Source organism: Puntigrus tetrazona, chromosome 15 (assembly GCF_018831695.1).
Source record: "Puntigrus tetrazona isolate hp1 chromosome 15, ASM1883169v1, whole genome shotgun sequence".
In the NCBI taxonomy this organism is placed as follows: domain Eukaryota; kingdom Metazoa; phylum Chordata; class Actinopteri; order Cypriniformes; family Cyprinidae; genus Puntigrus; species Puntigrus tetrazona.
In genome coordinates this window covers 12,116,040-12,134,581 of record NC_056713.1, presented here as the reverse complement: position 1 = coordinate 12,134,581, position 18,542 = coordinate 12,116,040, and the positions used below count along the sequence as shown (strand labels likewise).

Below are 18,542 nucleotides of genomic sequence, written 5' to 3'. Positions count from 1 at the left end.
AGCCATAAAACGCTCGAGACACAATCTGTCTCTTCATATTTTGGCACAGCATCTTCAGTGGAATACTGGACACAGAAGGGAAACATCCGTTACATCTTTCAATACAGGAAGACTAATCAGATGCTTTTGCAAAAATATATGCAAACTACAGCCAATCTGCTTACACATACACACACACATACATATATACACACACATATATATATATATATATATATATATATATATATATATATATATATATATATATATATACACACAAACACACATACACTCAAAAAACCAAATGTGCATAATAAGGGACATTCAGGTTTTGTCTGCATAATACAATATAAAATAACATGAAAATGCTTTAACATTAATCTTATGTGAAATAAATTAAGAATTTGAATTTTTATACATTGTTATAAAAGGTTATAGATTAAATAAATATAAACAAAATAGACTAGCTACTGCCACGTCTTTGGACTCTTTTTGTTGTTGTTTTTGTCGTGTGCCATGTGTTCTGTGTGACCTACTTTTGTTAATTGTGTCATTGTCTTCACCTGTGTCTACTTAATTTAGTTATTTCCCGTTTGTATTTAAGTTCTAGTTTGATCCTGTGTAATGGTCGGCTCTCGTCTTTAATATGCGTGCGGTTTTTGTCCTGCCTGCCTGCCTGTAAAGATATTGTTTATTTCGTTCTGAGTAGATTAAAGTGTTTAAGTTTACCTTAATGCTCGTTTTTACCAATTTACCTTAAATTGCTTAAATCTCTTACTAACCACACCGTAACAGCTACACACACACACACTCAGCATGTCTTTCATTCTGCTTTTTCCTTTTTTTTTTGCTACTCCAAGCTATTTATTTATCAGTTTAAAATGTCAGACTTTGCATCTTTACATATGGATATCCATTGACAACCAAAACAAATAAGGAATTTTCAAAATTTATTGCGTGATAATGATTTATATAAATCTGTACCAAAAAAAACAGATGTTGCTATAAACCAATGAATTTTTCACTATGGTTAGTCTGTAGTAATGACCTTCAGATGAAGCAAAGAAAAAAAAAATGTCACAGCTGAAAAAACTGAAAAAAGTCAGTGTCACAAGAAAATAATTTTTTTCTTTTGTGTACATATTTAGGATGCACAAAATGTTAAGCAAGACAAATTTGTCTGTAATGTAATTTAAATAAAAAAAAACAATAACTGGTTGCAAAAAATTATATAACATTATAAGATTTACTGGTAACAATTTACAGTAAGATCTAACATGAACAGATAATTAATTTATTACACTTTTTTTATTAATCTTTGTTAATTGTTTGTGTTAGTTCACAGTGCATTAACTAATGTTAACAAACCAAACTTGTAATTTTAATGATGCATTAGTAAATTATGAAATTAACATTATCTACGATTAATAAATACCGTAGATGTATTGCTCATTCTTAGTTCATGTTTACTCGCGTAATTAACAAACAAATCTTATTGTAAAATGTTAACGATTTACTTTAAGCTAGCATGCATTACATTGACCAAAAAAAGCAAAGATGATTTTTAATGTTACAGAAGATTTTAAATAAATGCTGTTCTTTTAACTCACTATTCATCAAAGAATCCTGTAAAATAATTGATTGTGTTTTTTTAACACTGATTATAATAATAAATATCGTAAAACATCCTTGAGCACATTAGAATGATTTCATGTGAAGAAAATTAATTTGATGTAATTTGAGTAGATGTTTGTATTAATTGTATTGTGGTAAAACTCTCACCGGTCATGCATGCAGGTACAGCTGGCTGGAAGCTCGACGGAAGCGTTGCTGCCCCCAGTGGAGCAGGACAGACAAGATGACATATGACTGGTGCACTCGCCCTGCTGCCATGACAACGGGCTGCCGCCAAAACCCTGCATCTCCATCATGTCCCCGTGGTCTACTAGGGCGTGGGAGTGGAATAGACGGAAAAGAGGCAGAGCAAGAGAAAGAGAAAGAGAGAGGAAAAAAGATATGAATAAGCAAACATGAAATCTGCTCTAGTAACCTGCATCTGAAGAACATACTGACTATTAGTATTACTAGGATCATTGTAAATGGGCATTTTCTTGCCTCTCAGAGCTGCTCTACACTAGGAAGCTGTTGTACGGTGGAAAGCTACCATGTGGGAATTAATTTCACATCCCAGACACCATAATACATCTCTACTGGAAATTAGGCTCTTAGCTGGACTGGAACGGCCATAAAGCATCTTATTCAGCTCAAAAGCCTCAGATTCACCGAATTTCAGGCCTCAGCTCAACCATGAGATAATTAAGGAAGAGTAAACTGCATTTTAATAGATCTGATTTGAATGTTTTATATATTTAGCAATTTGTCAGTCTTGAACGGTATTTAGATTAGGGCTGTCAATCAATTAAAGAAATTCATTACATCGATTAAATTGCGTATCAAATAATAGAAATGAAATACAATTACTCGCATCAATTTTGTTTGGGAAAACACCTAATTTCAAATAATTATTTTTGCAGATGCAAATCACTTAATAAGAAAGTGTCTGTAGATGTTATCATATGTGTTTTGTTTCCATATTACTGAACATGAAACTATCCGTTTATCCACAGGGGTCATTTAGACACGACTTGCTTTTGCATTATGTCTACTCTGTGTTTTGTAAACTACAGTCTCTGTACTACTCTACACAAGGAAGCTGTTGTATGGCAGAACAGTACAAAATTTTGCTGTTTTTTAGCATCTCTCGCCAAGCGCAATGCAACATTAAGACACCATATCTCTGGTTTAAAATTTTGGCTTACATTGTCTTCTGCACATTTCTGTTGGGGTTTTTTTTAATGCAAGGCAATATTGCCTGTAGTCCGTAAGTGTGATTTTACCAAAAAGCATTGACTAAAGGTTGTACTGAAACATATAGGTGAGCGAACAATTAATTGCATATTTTGTTCTTTTTAAAATAATACCACTGAACATAAATTGACAGCCCCAATTTAGACGCACTTTTTCTTTTGTCCAGATATTTCTTCCTGTCAGAAATGTCCTTAAACACACATAATGAAATCAAAGCAAACCTGAAATATATAAGGATATCAAAAGACATGCATCTATGAATGAACAGAAGGAAAAGGTGTAAAACGATGCGGGGATGCCATGCCAGGAGACCTGCCAGTCAATCAATCGATCAATCAATCAATCACAGTGTCACAAATCAAGCCAGGCACTGGTAGAGCTTGGAGAGAAGTAATAGAAGGACAGACAGTAACCATTCCTACCATGCTGGATGCATCAGATCGAACCATGACAAAAATAAAGACAAATCAAGAAGAGGAATGTATACTGTGTGTAGCTGTATAAAACGTGAAGAGAGTGAATCAACTGAACCAAAAGAGTCGATAGTAAACGTAAATGCTCTTCACCTTAATTCTTCAGGTTGGAGCTGGTGACCTGCTATACACTGCTTGTAACCAAAATAACAATGTGGACGGAGAGCATGTATACAATAGCTTTCCCTAAAAGTCTGAGGTGGGCTATGGGACTTTGGTAAGGCTATGATCGAATGGGCGACGCGTTCACGGAACGATTCGTGTGTCTACTACACCAGAACCCCACAGGACCTAACCGATATAATGAAAGGTGACTGCAGTTAGTGAAGAATTACAGTGAACAGCATTGCAGAAAACCGGCTCAACACAGGAGGAACACCAAAACCACAACAACGACCACAACTCAAACCAAAGAGGAAAAGAGAGAATTCATAAAGGCAAGGAGGCACGGTTCTGACAAGTAAGCAGTGGAGCGCATTCGCAGCAAAGTTAGAAACGAAAAAGAAAAATATAATACATAACGTGTGCAAACTTGACATGCAAAGCCCTCAAGCATTTGGCAGTGAAACCAAATAAAGACACAGGACCTATAAATAACCAAGAATACTCTAAGGACTTACTCGTGTCAACCAAAGAGTGCAAAAGGAAAACAGCAAATCATTGGAAGCATTGCTGCCTGGCCACCACAGTCAGGCCCAACAGTGCAGGGAGTCTGAGCTCCATGAACGCACATCATACCTCTTAGGATAGTCTGGTAGTGTTGTGTGTGTGTGTGTGTGCGCGTGTGTGTGTGTTTGTGTTTGTGTGTGTGTGTGTGAGGAGGAGAAAGAACAAAGCCAGAGTAGTAGTGTGACAACGTGGCAGGGCAGTGGAAGCTCTCCCGACTGTGAGAAAGGTAACCCCCGGCAACGGAGGTGTGGAGGGAAAAGAGTGACGACAGCAGAAGAGAGTGAGTCAGGGGGAGAGAGATGTGCACTGTACTGACCTCACACACACACACACACACACACACACACACACTCACTCACTCTCACACACACAAAAACCAGATGTGCTAAATAAGGGACATTCAGGTTTTGTGTGCATAATACAATATAATATAACTTAAAAATGCTTCAACATTAATATTATGTGAACTAAATTAAGAATTTGAATTTTTATACATTGTTATAAAAGGTTAAAACTATATATATATTTAAACAGAATAGATTAGCTACATATATATGTATATGTACACACACATATTATATATACTTATGACAATTACTACTTTTAATAAATATGAAATAATAAACATAAAAGAATTTTTCTGACCTAGTTGTTTTGGCTTAGAACTATACACATGTTAACATATATATATATATATATATATATATATATATATATATATATATATATATATATATATATATATATATATAAACACACACACACACACACACACACATATATATATATATATATATATATATATATATATATATATATATATATATATATATATATATATATATATATAGTTTATATTTTATGTAAAGGATTTATAAATAATGAAATAAAAATTTCATAGTTAAAATTCTACAAATAAATTGATTAACTATTTTACTAATTTTAGCTAAATTGATTTGTTATACTTATAAAAATTTAGTACATTTAAGATTGAAATAAAATTAAGTAATAAATGTTTCAAATTATGGATATTAAATCAATAAATAGCCTTCTACCTAGTTATTTAAAGGTTGGAACAATGCACAATTTAGCAAAAAAAACTACACTAAAATGATTTATTAATACACTACTACTGTACTGTATATGCTACACTTTTCTTATTACTAGAACAGTATGTTCTTGTGGTGTTTAGTAACTTTTCATAGATCCCTTGTTCTCTTGTGCGATGGAATGCACGTGTGCCCCATACACTCAGGATCCTGTGCCACCTGACCTAGCAGCAATATTACCATGGTTACAAGCATACAGATCAGGCCAACAACTTTAAGAGTGACAAGTGAACCATGACGCTCGAGGCGCCTACTGTGTTTCAATCTGTCCTCACTGACCGACAACCGGCCGCACTGCTGGGTCAATGCTTGTGGGGACCAGGTAACAGTTGGGATGGAAAGAAAGTGGGAGGAGAGGAAGGATGAAAGGAAGGAGGGAGAATGAAGTGGGCCACTGGTGATAAAAACCTTTCATGACATTAGGATCTGTGAGGTTCCGTGAGCAGATCATAGAGATCATAGCGTGAAGTCTATCTTCCTCCTCCTCATCGTCGTCCAGAGAGGGCGCACGACTGCCCGTGGTGTGATGGTAGTTTATAGTGACTGCTTGGGCAATAAAAGAACACAGTTTAGCACCCGCCTCAGAAGAAAAGTCATGTTCCACTCACACACACACAAAAATCATCATTATATCAGTATTTTTTTTTCTTGTTTTGTAGAAAAATATATAAACATGCTTAAAACGAGGGTATATGATATTAAAAGCCATTGCATACCAAGCCCGAAATATGCAGTTTTTTTTTTTCATATTTATTTTTTTACATTAGAAAAAGGACTTAGTGTGCATTAACAATAGAGAGAATACACCTTGAATTAATTAATTGTTTCTACTTGTTTTAAACTTAAGCATCACAAAATGTCAATTTATTAAACTTAAATGTAAAAGGTTTTTTTGCCATCCTGATTTTAAAATTAAAATCTTACATTTAATTAGAAATGGATAATAAATTTGTTTTAATGATTATTTTTTTGGCTTAAAAGGTAATTCAAGACATGTTCTTCGAAAACAAGGCTTGATATCTTAAGCAATTTTGCTTCTCCAAAAAATGGATCTTGTTTTAATGCTGTTTTGATATTTTAACTGGAAAACAAGACGGAAACTGTTTCTGAAGATGATTTTTTTCTGCAGCGCATACATACACAGATATAAAAAGGAACACTGTCATCCCAGTCAGAACAGTTGAAAAACTAAAGGCTGTGTCTAATACTCACAACCCTCCCAGCAGCCTCCACAACGGCTGTTATGTTCCACAGAAAAGTGAGAACAAAACACACAGACAACAATGATATGCGGGGATGGTGTCTGATGCAGCCCTGTTCAGCGTTCACACATCAGGGAAATCAGGTCTGGCTGAACAGTGGCTGTGAGTAATGGATATGCGAGTACCAATAGGGTTTTAAGATGCAGACTGGCCCCAAACAAGTACTTTTGGATGCTTAATTTACACTTAATTATAATGGAAGGTTCATGCATATAAATGTGTGGCTTTGAGGTTTTTGGGGTCACTTTAGATGGATGGAGAGATACTGTATGTGTGAAGAGAGACAGAGACGTGAAGAGCACAGACACATTTCTTCTAAGACTCACTTGAGTCGTGACGGTGCCCTGGATAGACGATGCGAAACACATAGTCTGCAGCGATCTGCTCCTCTCCATCTCCATCCTGATCGACTAAACGGGCCGTGCTGTTCCTCTTACGGAGCTTAGGGAAGACTTTACCCTGTTAGACACACAGAGTAATAATCCAAACTAAACTTAACTTCTCACTTCAAACAAGGAACATCCATTGGTAAGCAAGCGATGTAATGCTAAATTTCTCCAAATCTGTTACGATGAAGAAATATTGATCTACATCTTGGATGGCCTTGGGAGTGAGTAAAATTTCATCATCTTAATTTTCATTCTATCCCTTAATGATTTAGATGTTTGAAATGTAACAGACTAATTTCAACAATCTTTTAGATGACATCTGTAATGAAGTGCTGCAGCAAGACACTCACCTTGCCTTTCTGGGACCAAAGGGGTGGCTCAAGCTGACCCCGGGGAAGTAAACCCGTCTCCAAACAGGACAGGAAAGCCAGCAGGTGGCCCCCAGGAGGGAAGTGTAGAGGAGGCCGCTGGATCCCATCTTGACTTACTAACACCAGAGTACCCCCACAGTCCGCTGAGAAACATTTAACATTAATAAAAAGTATATATACTAATCGGTGATAATGTGAATTCAACCAATAACTGATAATGAATGAGATGAGTCCTCTGCACAATCTGAATTGCCGGCAGCTGAAAAAAAAACCCTGCTGGTTTTGTCTGGCCAGAGAAAGACGCACTATTTCCACGTTTAATATTGTAAAGCTGCTTCGACACTATTTGCGATGTAAAAAGCACTATATAAATAATGGTGACTTGACTTGACTGAAATATGTGCTACACTGAAGGTAGCTATCTGGCAATGTTGAAACATTAAGGATGAATGATATAATTTAATATAATATGACTTACGCCGTTGGTGACAATGTATGCAGACAATCTGTCTTAAAGGCACAGTCAAAGCGTAGTCCCAGTAAATACTATAGGGTGATAAAAAAAAATTAAGAAAGAGGCAGAAAGTGGGAAAGAGAGAAAAATGTTCTGTTAGAAAGATCAGCAACCTAACAGTCTTTTCAGCAAATGAATCAATGTTGTTTTGTTAAATAACCTCACATTATATGTCTTATTTGTTTTTTTTAAATCCTTATGACAGTAACTGCATAATTTATTATTTTATTTATTATTATGTTGCAATGCATGCTGGGATCTCACAAAGCCTTAACATTTCAACTATTTTGAAATTCTTTGTTCAGACAACTGTGTTTAGCTAGTTGAGACAAATCTGTTGGTCTGACAAGGATTTTTATGTAGTTTCAAGAAAATAGCGTTTTTTTAGTATTTGAGACTCAAAAGGTTTTGCAAACTGGAAAATAAGCAGTTGCGGTTTTTACAAACCAACAATCAGCACATGAGGACACTCATCTTCTGCTTTTCCTTTACATCCTCTGTAAAAGTAATTGCTCTGTTCAACCTCATAATCTCGGAGCAATCGATTCAGTTCCTAAGTGTTAAGTACAGTTGCAGCAAAATGAACTGCAGTGATTGACCATCTCAAGCTCTTCCAGGCCATTTTACCTGAATACCTAATTTAACAGATTTCCTCCTGTGTGTGTGTACAGTATATATATTACCTCTTCTCCAAGTCACAGTCTCCCAGAGTGCCATTGATTAGCTGATTGGGCGTCCACTTCAGCGTGAGTGTTTCGGCCGCCTGATGAAGGGAGAGGTAACCCCGCAGCACCTCCATGTCTTTCTTCTGCAAGGAACAACGTCTGTTCAATAAAACACAGCTTCCCCAACTCCTCTAAAAATAACTAGCATAATCAGCAACAATTTTCTTTGCTAATAAGGTAACATACCAGGACTAAAAACAGGAAAAAGGAGAAACTAGAGAAAAATTTGAGTAAAAAGCAACAGAGCAACATTAATAAAACGTCTCTGTCGATTTACTGTGATGATTAGAGCTGAGAAACGCATCAGGTTTCACACAGAAATCCAATTAAACCTGAATCACTCCAAACCTTTTGGCAAGGGTCGTTTACACCATTGATTTCTACAAGTCCTTGCCAGACCCAGCACTTTCTGTGCCCAGTTACATCAGTCACCGTTGCAAATCTCACAAACACTTTCATGCACACATTCATTCCGTGCCTGAGTCATTTGATGACAAATCTAATGTGGTGTTATGGCTAATCCAGTCTGCCTTTTCCAGTTCACAAGAGTAGCCAACTAGCAGCTGGGAAGTCAGCATGGGCCGGAGAACTAAAAAAGCCAGGGAAACCCATCTAACAGACAACTACTTAAACAGTTCTACATATCTACACCACTCTGGATCAAGTCCCATAACCAGCAGCCTTTAAGATCCATTATATTGATTAGATAAGATTCATTGATCTAAAGTCAATCATCAAAAGAGCTGTAGATGCAAAACTAGTTGTCCTCTAAGTGCATTTGCTTCTGTGTGTGTGTGTGTGTGTGTGTGTGTACTGTCTTACCGGTTGAACGAGTACATTGTTTTTTCCGTAGAGTAAATGAATGCGTGAGTTTTGGTGGAGGGATTCGACGTACTCTCTGGCCGAGGCTGCAAACTTGTCCTCAGACATGCTTCCAGAGGACTGACGCTTTCGGATCTAAGGAAAAACCGTCAATATGAGATTTTAAATGGATTATTTACTAAAACAAAATTACTGCACAAGCGCAAGAAGCCCTACACGTATAATACTCTCACCCCAAGTGCAGGCCTGCGGCCCGGCGACACTTCTTGGCCCCTGTGGGCCCCGTGAATGCGATGCCTCTGGACCAGCTCATTTGCTGATGGGTCAGTCCAGAAATGATCCGATGTCTTGAGCTTAGTGTACTCTAGTGCGCAAGGCCCGACTATAGATAAAAACGAATTGTAATGTGATAACATATTGTGATAAAGAAATGCAAGAGTGAATTATAATAAAATAACGAACGCTTAAACATTTTCTTTTATCGAACAATATTATATTAGCCGCATTATGAGCAGATAGAGTGTGTTTTATGCATCAGATAGACTCACCCAGCAGTCCCGCCAGTATCGGGCCAAACACAGAGTCGTGCATGAGAGCCTCCTTTTCATAATACTTACTACAGACACACACAAACAGCAAACACACACAATGTGTGTGTCAATAACCAGAGACCTCTTTCAAAGGCTGAACAAATAACACATTATTTCACGAGCTCCATATGACAGCCCCAACAATCACCATGGACAAATGATAAATTTCGAGCCTTAATCTTGGCAAATAACACTTTGCATAAGAGAGATGAGCAATGCATGTTATGCAGCCACTATTACGTACAAATACAATGTGATATCAACAAGCTTATTTTTTTATGTTTCATATTATGCTATTAACAAATCATTTTGATATTTAAATTCCTTATTTAAAATAAATTAAAATCATTTTTAGCTTATTTAAAATAATCTATTCATCAAAACAGATGAATAGATTATTTTAAATAAGCTAAAAAAGCGAAAATAAGAATTGCAACATTATAATGTAGAGTACAAAAAACTTTCTAGAGGTGCTAAAGAATAAATTGTGTTTTTAATCCTAAAAACTAAGTCATACAAAGTTGAAAGAGCTTTTAAGTACTGATGCTAATTACCTTGCATTGTCCACAATATACTGCACTATTTTGTCCAGGACTTTCTCAAAGAGGGCCGTGCGGACCCATATGTGCTTGATGGCCTGGGCAGAGAGTGGCTGAGGCGCTCGGCCAGCAGAAGAGCCCTGTCTCCGGAGGGGCTCCTGTCCTGTGCTCTGGGTTCTCCTGAGAAAGACCATACATTTTATATTCAAAAATGCATACAACAAGCAAATAGAGTCATTATGAACCAAACATCTTATGTGATCAAATGAAATAATCCTGGAGACTTTCCCCAAAAAGTTAAGAATAGGCCTTCCTTCAGTCATATTGTGCTTCTATTTGTCCTCATATAAACTAAAAAAATACTTACATTGTCTGATTTTATGAAAGAAGCAAGAGACACAAATTGGATTAAGACTGTGCCTGTCAGTGGGTGTTTCTAAGTGTTTGTGAGTCCATATACTTCTCCATACAGCATCTCAACGGGATGACCTGGCTGCTCATCTACAGCAGTGCAGGAGGGCCATACGAAGTCACAAAACCCACTCGAACCCGCCAGGCCATTCAGCCAACCGGGACAACACACTCATATTCACACAATGACAGAGACAGAGCATGTGTCATCCCAAAAGACTCGCCTGAGAGTATTAAAAGAGATAAATCCCAAAGATAAAAGACTAAGTAACACAAGAGCATCGAACGTCTAAGATTAGAGTTGCTTCATCTGTCATAGAAGACAATGGCCAAGACCAACAGTTACTCCTGAACAGCAGTTTGGATAAAGTCTCCATAACTGACCCTCGGCAAAGTCCTGCCTGCATTAGTTTCATTAGACAAGCCCTCTCATTCACGCTACTCATCATGTTCTCACGCATTGGAGAATACTTTGTGGAGCAAAGAGGACACTGTGCTGATAGACAAGAGGGAGTGGGTTACTTTTGGCTTCGCAAAGTCTTTGCTTCTAATTGCCATTTTTTAAAGGAATTCAAACAATAAATAGCATTTTGTGACTCTTTAATGTGTTGTGGCAGATCGCTGTAGTCTTGGTTTAAGTGGCACCTGAACTGATCATTTCTTCCTCTTTACAGCATGAAATAAACACGAGTGAACATCAGAGGGTAAACTGAAATGTGAATCCGTAATTTGTCAAGTTTGAGTCCACCAACCATAATCTACTCCCCGATCTGGTTTGTTTATGGGGAAAAAAAATTATTTCCAGCGTTGAGATTGGTCAGATCAAACTCTCTGCGAAAGGATCAATTACACTACCGATCAAAAGTGCGTCGTCAGCAAGTGATTAACACTTTTATTCAGCAAGGATGCATTAAATTGACCAAAAGTGACAGTGAACTTCACACAGAAACTTTTCTGTACATTTTCTATTTAAGTACTATTATTTTAAACACTTTATTCATCAAAGAATTTTGAGAGAAATGCATTACGATTTTCACAGCTTCTGAGGATTTATATGACTCTAAAAACTAGAAATCATTTTACAAAACATTACTTGTTTTTACTGTATTTCCCGCTCAAACAAATGCAGCCTTGGTGAACATCAGAAAATTTTTACATTTTACTTTTTACCATACTTTTGAACAGTACTGTATGTTTTGGCATTACAAAAAGCACAGTTCGTTTTTACAGAGCGCCAGACACCAGCTCTAGGATGACAGAAAGTCGTCACTGAGCTCGGAGAAATGAAGAAATCACAGAAGATCCGAGGAAAAAAAAAACAATCTTGCTTTAGGGCACTGTCACAAGTGCAGAAAGCCAAGACTGAATAGAGCTGTTGGTTGGTAAAAAATAGTGGCATCAGTGGAAAAAAAAATTCTTAAAGAGACAATTCAACCAAAACCTGTATGATTTTCTTTCTTCTGTGGAACGCAAAAGAAAATATCTTGTTTTTTAATTTAGCTTTTTTTCCTTTACTGTTGTTTTTGACTTTTACTATATGGTGAAAAACAATTCTTTAGTTCTTGTACGTTTTTAACAAAAGACCAAAAAATGAGGGTGAGTAAATAAAATAATTTCGGGCTGAACAATCCCATCTTTAAGCTGAAAATAAGCCTGGAAATTTCCTTTAAGCCAGTCTCTGTGACTAAGCCCGTCTGAGATCCGTTCGGAGTCTATAGAGCTGGGAGGACTGCTGTAATGTTGAGCGCACAGATGAGAGAGTCCATCATGGGCGTAAGCCAATAACACCCCTCAGCCATCAATCTCCCTCCAGCCCGGACATCACACTACACCACAGCTGCAGGCACGCCAGAGATGGATGAGTCTGCTGTCTGTGCCACAGCGCCCTCATCCTCTCTGATTTACATAAGCATTGATCGCATAACGACCTACCACTTACACTGTGTGTGTGAGTGCTGGCCACAGCGGTGGACATTCAGTGTAAACAAGCAAATAAATCCCTGCACCTGAGATGAGTATGCAGATGCTATGGAGATGAAACTGTACGTTTCCGCTCCAAGAGCAATAATGTAGGGCATCCAGTGCAGCTTTAGAGGGCCTGTTAATAAAAATGCAGTGAGAAAGGGTTCACGGAGTCCATTATGAATCCACAAATAGCAAATATTTTTGTATAATGACACTAAATGTCGTTCATGGCAACATACAGATGCTACTTTCCGCTGCCTCTCTTTTTATACCAATGCAAATTAATTGCTCTCTTTCGATCTTTTGATAGATGACTAAAAGTTCAGGAGCCTGCTCTCATAAAACAAGAAAACAGATTTCTTGATTTAAACTGCAAATGAACAGCAATACATAAATTAAAACTGTAACATTGTTGCAGTGTTTGTCTTTTTGCTATTCATCATGAGTAATTGCATCCAAAATATAGTGTTTTTTGCTTAATGTGGATATTTATTATAAACACAAACACATGCATGTATATATTTAAGAAAAAGTTTATGTGTATACATTACATATATTACATAACATAAAATAAGAATGACTATATAAATGTGCATGTAAATATTTTACATATACTGTATGTGTTTGCATTTATGTATATGTATTAAATACACACAGCACACATGCACACATTATGTAAACGAAAATGTTTAATTTGGATACGATTAATCATTTGATAACACTAATAAACAAGTAATAAAGTATAATAATATTTCCCATTTTAACTGTTTTAACTGTTTTCACAGCCTCGTTGAGTACAAGAGACTCTGAAAAATCGTATTGTATAAAAACAAATTATAATTGTGAAGCTAAATACGAGTGCAATAAATGAAATCATTTAAACAATGTACAAGTACGAATGCGTTTTGGGTGCAATAGAACTCTTGCATAAGAAAGTAATGACATGCAGTTGCTTTATTAGACTGAATTGCTGCGGTAGAGGTATTCAATAACCAGTGAGCATCTTGTTGCTCTAGATTGTGACACCATGGTGTTGCTGTGGCAACGTGAGTAACCGAGTGCGGTGGGGAAGGGGTGCTTAAAATGGACAGGCAGCGAACACCGCAAAACATGTGACCTGCAACACTACACATTAATGCCTTAAATATGTGTGTGTGTGTGGCTACTGTACAGACACACCAAAGTGGCTTCAACTAATCTCTGACCACAACAGAGATGTTGAGTCACCTGGAGATTGTGGCTATTAGGCCCGAGCGGTCCGCTCTTGAGTGGCACGCTGGCCATGTGGCTCTGCTAATGGAGAGTTAATGGGAAAATAAGAAGCTGACCGAAGCCCCGGAGCATCCGCCCAAACCATTCCTCATTTAGAGCGCTGCAGAGCCAGTCTTCTGTTTAAAGCCCAACAAAGCAGCAAATCATCCCTCTCCACACACCAGATGTGATCTGCTTCCTGCTTTCATCATTGTCTGAAAAGCTTATCAGTCATAAAGCATTGCTTATATCACTGATACGATCGGTTCTAGTTTATGGCCAACTTTTAGCGTCTCTACTTAAAGTAAATATTAATAAGTAGAATGAGTGATTGTTAAAAGTAAAGTATGCCTATTTTTAGCAGCTTGCAGAATGAAATGCAGAAATGAAACATCGCTGTTTGTTGGAGTTGTCTTACTTATTGACTTTTAGCTAAATCATGAATTTGGGGTGGCAGTTTGCCAATTCTGGTCATGCTATTAGAGCCATTCACAACTAGAACAATAACTAGAACTAGAACTATTCATTTTTGAAAACCATTCTAATTCTACTAGAACAGTGAAACAACAGCTATAGTTATATATGTCTTTGGAATGATTTTTTTCTATAGCTGAAAATCCAACTGACTTTGAGCATAACAATAACAATAAACTAATAAATTAAACATAACAGTATTGTCCACTGGTGTGAACCCTAATATAGCTATCGTTATAGTTATCTTTAAAAGTTTTACAATAGTTCTTGGTGTAAACAGGTCTTTAGTAGCAAAAATACTACTTTTCAATTTAACATAAAATGCAGTTTGGCAAATTTGTAAATTTACACAAAGTGAAACAGCACATCGAAATCTGTATTGAAGATTCACGTTACATGGGACGAAGCCAAAAACACTGCAACCTATCAACCAATGTGCCTTACGGCACGGACAGACCTATGTCTAAGTGAACTAGCCTTTAATATCGCAAAGATATTTCAGAGTAAAACCCGATACTGAATGAGGGAAAAAAGTAGGATAGGACCTTATTGAGAACTGACTGTATTGTCAATCAGGGTTGCCAGGTTTTCACAGCAAAGCCCACCCAAAACGATCCCAATTTCAGGGGGATTCCTGATAAAAGTCACACACCAGGGGCTGAACATTACATTATTGAGATCACTTCAACACATAAAAAAAACATCCCACATAAAGAGTGTTAAAGTAGCCTATTTTCTATTTGACGTCTGCTGTAAAGAAAGTACGCCATCGAAGTTTGCAAAATTAAAAATAAAAATAATAATTTTAAGTAAATAATGCACATACTCGAAACATATTTGCTTGGACTTTAAAATATTGTTGGGACTTTATTGTAGTTACCGTATTTGTATTTATTTAAGTTGGATCTCATTTATTTATTTAAGTTGCAATTGCTTGTTACATTACTTTTTTCTGTGATTGTAAACTATTTAAGTAAATGTGTATGTTGTTATGTTTATGAAAAGTTTAATAAAAACGCAGTTCAAAAACAACAAAAAGGTGAGACCTGGTGATTTCGGCCTGCTGCTGTAGCTGTTCTTGAACCTTGCGGCAGATCTCACTCGCGGTGGTGTTGACCTTGCCGATCTTGGTGAAGAGGGCGGCGATCTTATCGCTGCGGAGGAATCCCGCCGCTCTTCGCTTCAACAGGTGACTTAAGCAAGCCTCGATGGAGCCTGCAGGAACACAGAGGGAGGAGTTGATAAGCAAAGACGAAACAAAATGCTGAATGAACTTAAGCAATTAGCATCTTATTATTTCCAACAGCTTTGTGAATTCCTTTAATAGCAGCCATTTGTTCTCGCGTGTCAAATTTTCAATTCCATTTCTTTCCCAGGAGGCTCTGCTATCGATGAACTTGCATGAAGCGCGGGAAAATCTTATTGCAGAAGTAATTGTGTTCTGCTTCATACTTCTCATTCGCTTTTGGTGAGGTAAACAGCCATGACGGGAGCGCAATTGCAACCGGGAACGAGATTTACTGCTGGTTTCTGAAGCACAGCTAAATATTTCAGGACGAGCTACCTGTTAGCGCTCCTGCTTCTGCTGGGATTCAGTCCCCCCAAGCACTGTGAGCTCACTTCAAAAACAAATAAACAACGGCAACAGTTCCCCAATCCCCTAATCTCACCGATGAAGGATGGAGCGGATGTTGTTCATATTGGCGTAAAAGGGCGACTAATATGTTCGTCCATCTTTCTTGACACTTAGCCAAGCACTCAACAACATAAATCAAGACGCATGAGGAAACTTGCTCGGCAAATGAAATCAAGATAATTTTTTACAAGATTGCAATGAAAGGCCAGTTATGAGATTTGCATTTGTCGTGACAGCCGAGTAAAGTCTACCTGTCGACTCGCCGCATGATTGATGCTATCAATATCTCAGCAGAATCGAGGTCCTCTCGTTGCCACATAATCGACTGCATTTGTGAAAGCAATCAGATGTTTATGGTGGTAATAGCACTTTTATTGCTTGGCTCGTGCCACCGGGGCAGCAGCTTCAGGGTTTTCCTTTTAAGAGCCTGTTTGATACAGCTAAAATGCACATTCGTGAAGGGAAAATGGGGATTTCATTGGTCTACTTTAGTCGACATCCAGGGGCCTCTCAAACAGCAGGGCCCTTGGGCATATAGCGCAAATCAAACACTTTGCAACTGGTTTTCAATAAGAGTTTACGGCCTTTTATTTTGGAAGTTGTGCAGACATGATCAACAAGCTGCAAATATGTTGCTATTCTACACCTCTAATTTCAGAGCATACAACAAGATGAATCATCTAAGTGGCTGCTGAGTGCTTCCCCCTTGAGAACCCAGCACGATCACTGTCTGCTCCCAAAAGCAGCTCTGATTCGAACAGTAATGCCCTGAGAGCCACTAAAAGAAATGGCACTTCCTGTGTTTCTCGGATCCATCTTCCACTGAGCAGCAAACGTGCAGACAAAGCACCGTGCAGTTGAGAAACGAGCTGCACGCTGCTGAAGATGTATTTACATAATCTCTCTGTGCCGGCTGGTTTGAACGCCTTCCTGCATGCATCCATACACCCACAAGACACTGGTCTCAAGCTCGAAGCACGCATTTGAATGCATGCAACAGTATCAGCCAATAATAATGCATACGCACATGAATATACTCTTAAAACACACTTTTCACACCTTCAGAACTTTACTTAATTAGTCCTTTGCTAATGTCTTTTGTCTTCTATAGCTAGCATTATATGGATCCTAATTATAGTAATAGTATGAAGAGTATAACGTACAATTGTCACGTCTTTGGACTCTTTTGTTGTTGTTTTTGTCGTGTGCCATGTGTTACGTGTGACCTACTTTAGTTAATTGTCTTTATCGTCTTCAGCCGTGTCTTGTTAATTTAGTGATTTCCTTGTATATTTAAGTCCTGTGTGTTTGTATTCAGTTTGTTCTGCCTGTCTGCCTGCATATTGTTGTTTTGTCCGTTTGAAGAAGATTAAAATTGTTTGAATTTATTTACTTTCGTCAAGTGCTCCTTTACGCTAAGCCACACGTGACAATAATAGTATAACGTTATAAAAGGCATACACTGTATGTATATGTATATAATTACAAAACATTCTATTCCTAATAAATGCATTTCTTTTAAACTTTATTCTTTATTAAAGAACCCCAAAACTATGACTTTTTATATATTTGGATTAAAAACTGACTTCCATTTCTATTCAATTTGTTAATGTATAAATAATAATTTAAATCAATTTTAAATCAAACTTTTTGTTCTTTTTATTTATCCTTAAAAAAATGCTACATGTACTGCAACTAACTGTTACTTATTTATTGTTGCTCTTTTGTTGATGAGAATGATTTTCGAAGGATGATGTGACAATAAAATCTGGAGTAATGATGCTGAAAATTAAGCTTTGCCATCACAGAAATACATTACATGTTAAAATATGTATATAAAAAACAGCATAACAAAGCTGAAGAAACATTCACAAAGATTCTACCATCTGATATTGGATGAACTGAACAAAGAACTGAAATAAAACATACAGGAAACCATTCCCGCACCACAGATATATTAAAAGGCTTCGTCTGATTCGACTGTAACGAACTCCACTCAATAAGAGCAGCATTGAAAACAGCATCTGACAAACCACATGGGGATTTAATGAGCAACAGATTAGACACATTACCCCATAAATCATGCAGTTTTACATCTTTGCTAGTCTTAACGTTGCGTTAATGATCTTTCAGTCACGGAAGCTGAAATGCGTCAGTTTTAAATACTTCTATTTACACAACTGCATGTAAGCCATCGATAGGTGTCTTTTCTTCATGACAAATTACAGAGGGGTTTCTTGTATATCAACATCGGCGTGTTAGAGAAGATCTAATTAGGTTTGTAGCACAATTAACCATAATCCTTTGTCGAACCAAGCCTGTCGATAGTATACAGCGGAACACATCATCTAAAAGCTATAGCATTGATGCAGACGCTGTGACATCACACGCGCGGACGCGCTCACAAGCGACTGTACACACTGATCGATGGCTGTAATCTGAGCTACTATCATCTGCGTGAGAGGCGGGGGGCTCCGTAGGGAAACGCACCT

General features: G+C 37.3%; 1 protein-coding gene across 6 annotated transcripts in view; it reads right to left on the bottom strand.

Moving 5' to 3' along the window:
• The window catches only part of sgsm2 (small G protein signaling modulator 2), a 45,557-nt gene that overhangs the window by 9,610 nt on the left and 17,405 nt on the right, over window positions 1-18,542 (bottom strand). Inside the window, exons 3-14 of one of the 6 annotated variants that reach the window (XM_043258596.1) lie at window positions 15,461-15,629; window positions 10,329-10,493; window positions 9,733-9,800; window positions 9,418-9,566; window positions 9,185-9,319; window positions 8,321-8,445; window positions 7,602-7,669; window positions 7,103-7,266; window positions 6,690-6,822; window positions 5,510-5,647; window positions 1,765-1,927; window positions 1-65 (exon numbers count right to left, since the gene is read on the bottom strand). In XM_043258596.1, the coding sequence (XP_043114531.1) occupies window positions 1-65; window positions 1,765-1,927; window positions 5,510-5,647; window positions 6,690-6,822; window positions 7,103-7,266; window positions 7,602-7,669; window positions 8,321-8,445; window positions 9,185-9,319; window positions 9,418-9,566; window positions 9,733-9,800; window positions 10,329-10,493; window positions 15,461-15,629 (1,542 nt within the window). The remainder of the gene's footprint in view (window positions 66-1,764; window positions 1,928-5,509; window positions 5,648-6,689; window positions 6,823-7,102; window positions 7,267-7,601; window positions 7,670-8,320; window positions 8,446-9,184; window positions 9,320-9,417; window positions 9,567-9,732; window positions 9,801-10,328; window positions 10,494-15,460; window positions 15,630-18,542) is intronic. The other 5 variants (XM_043258597.1, XM_043258598.1, XM_043258599.1 and 2 more) reach the window with 5 other exon arrangements.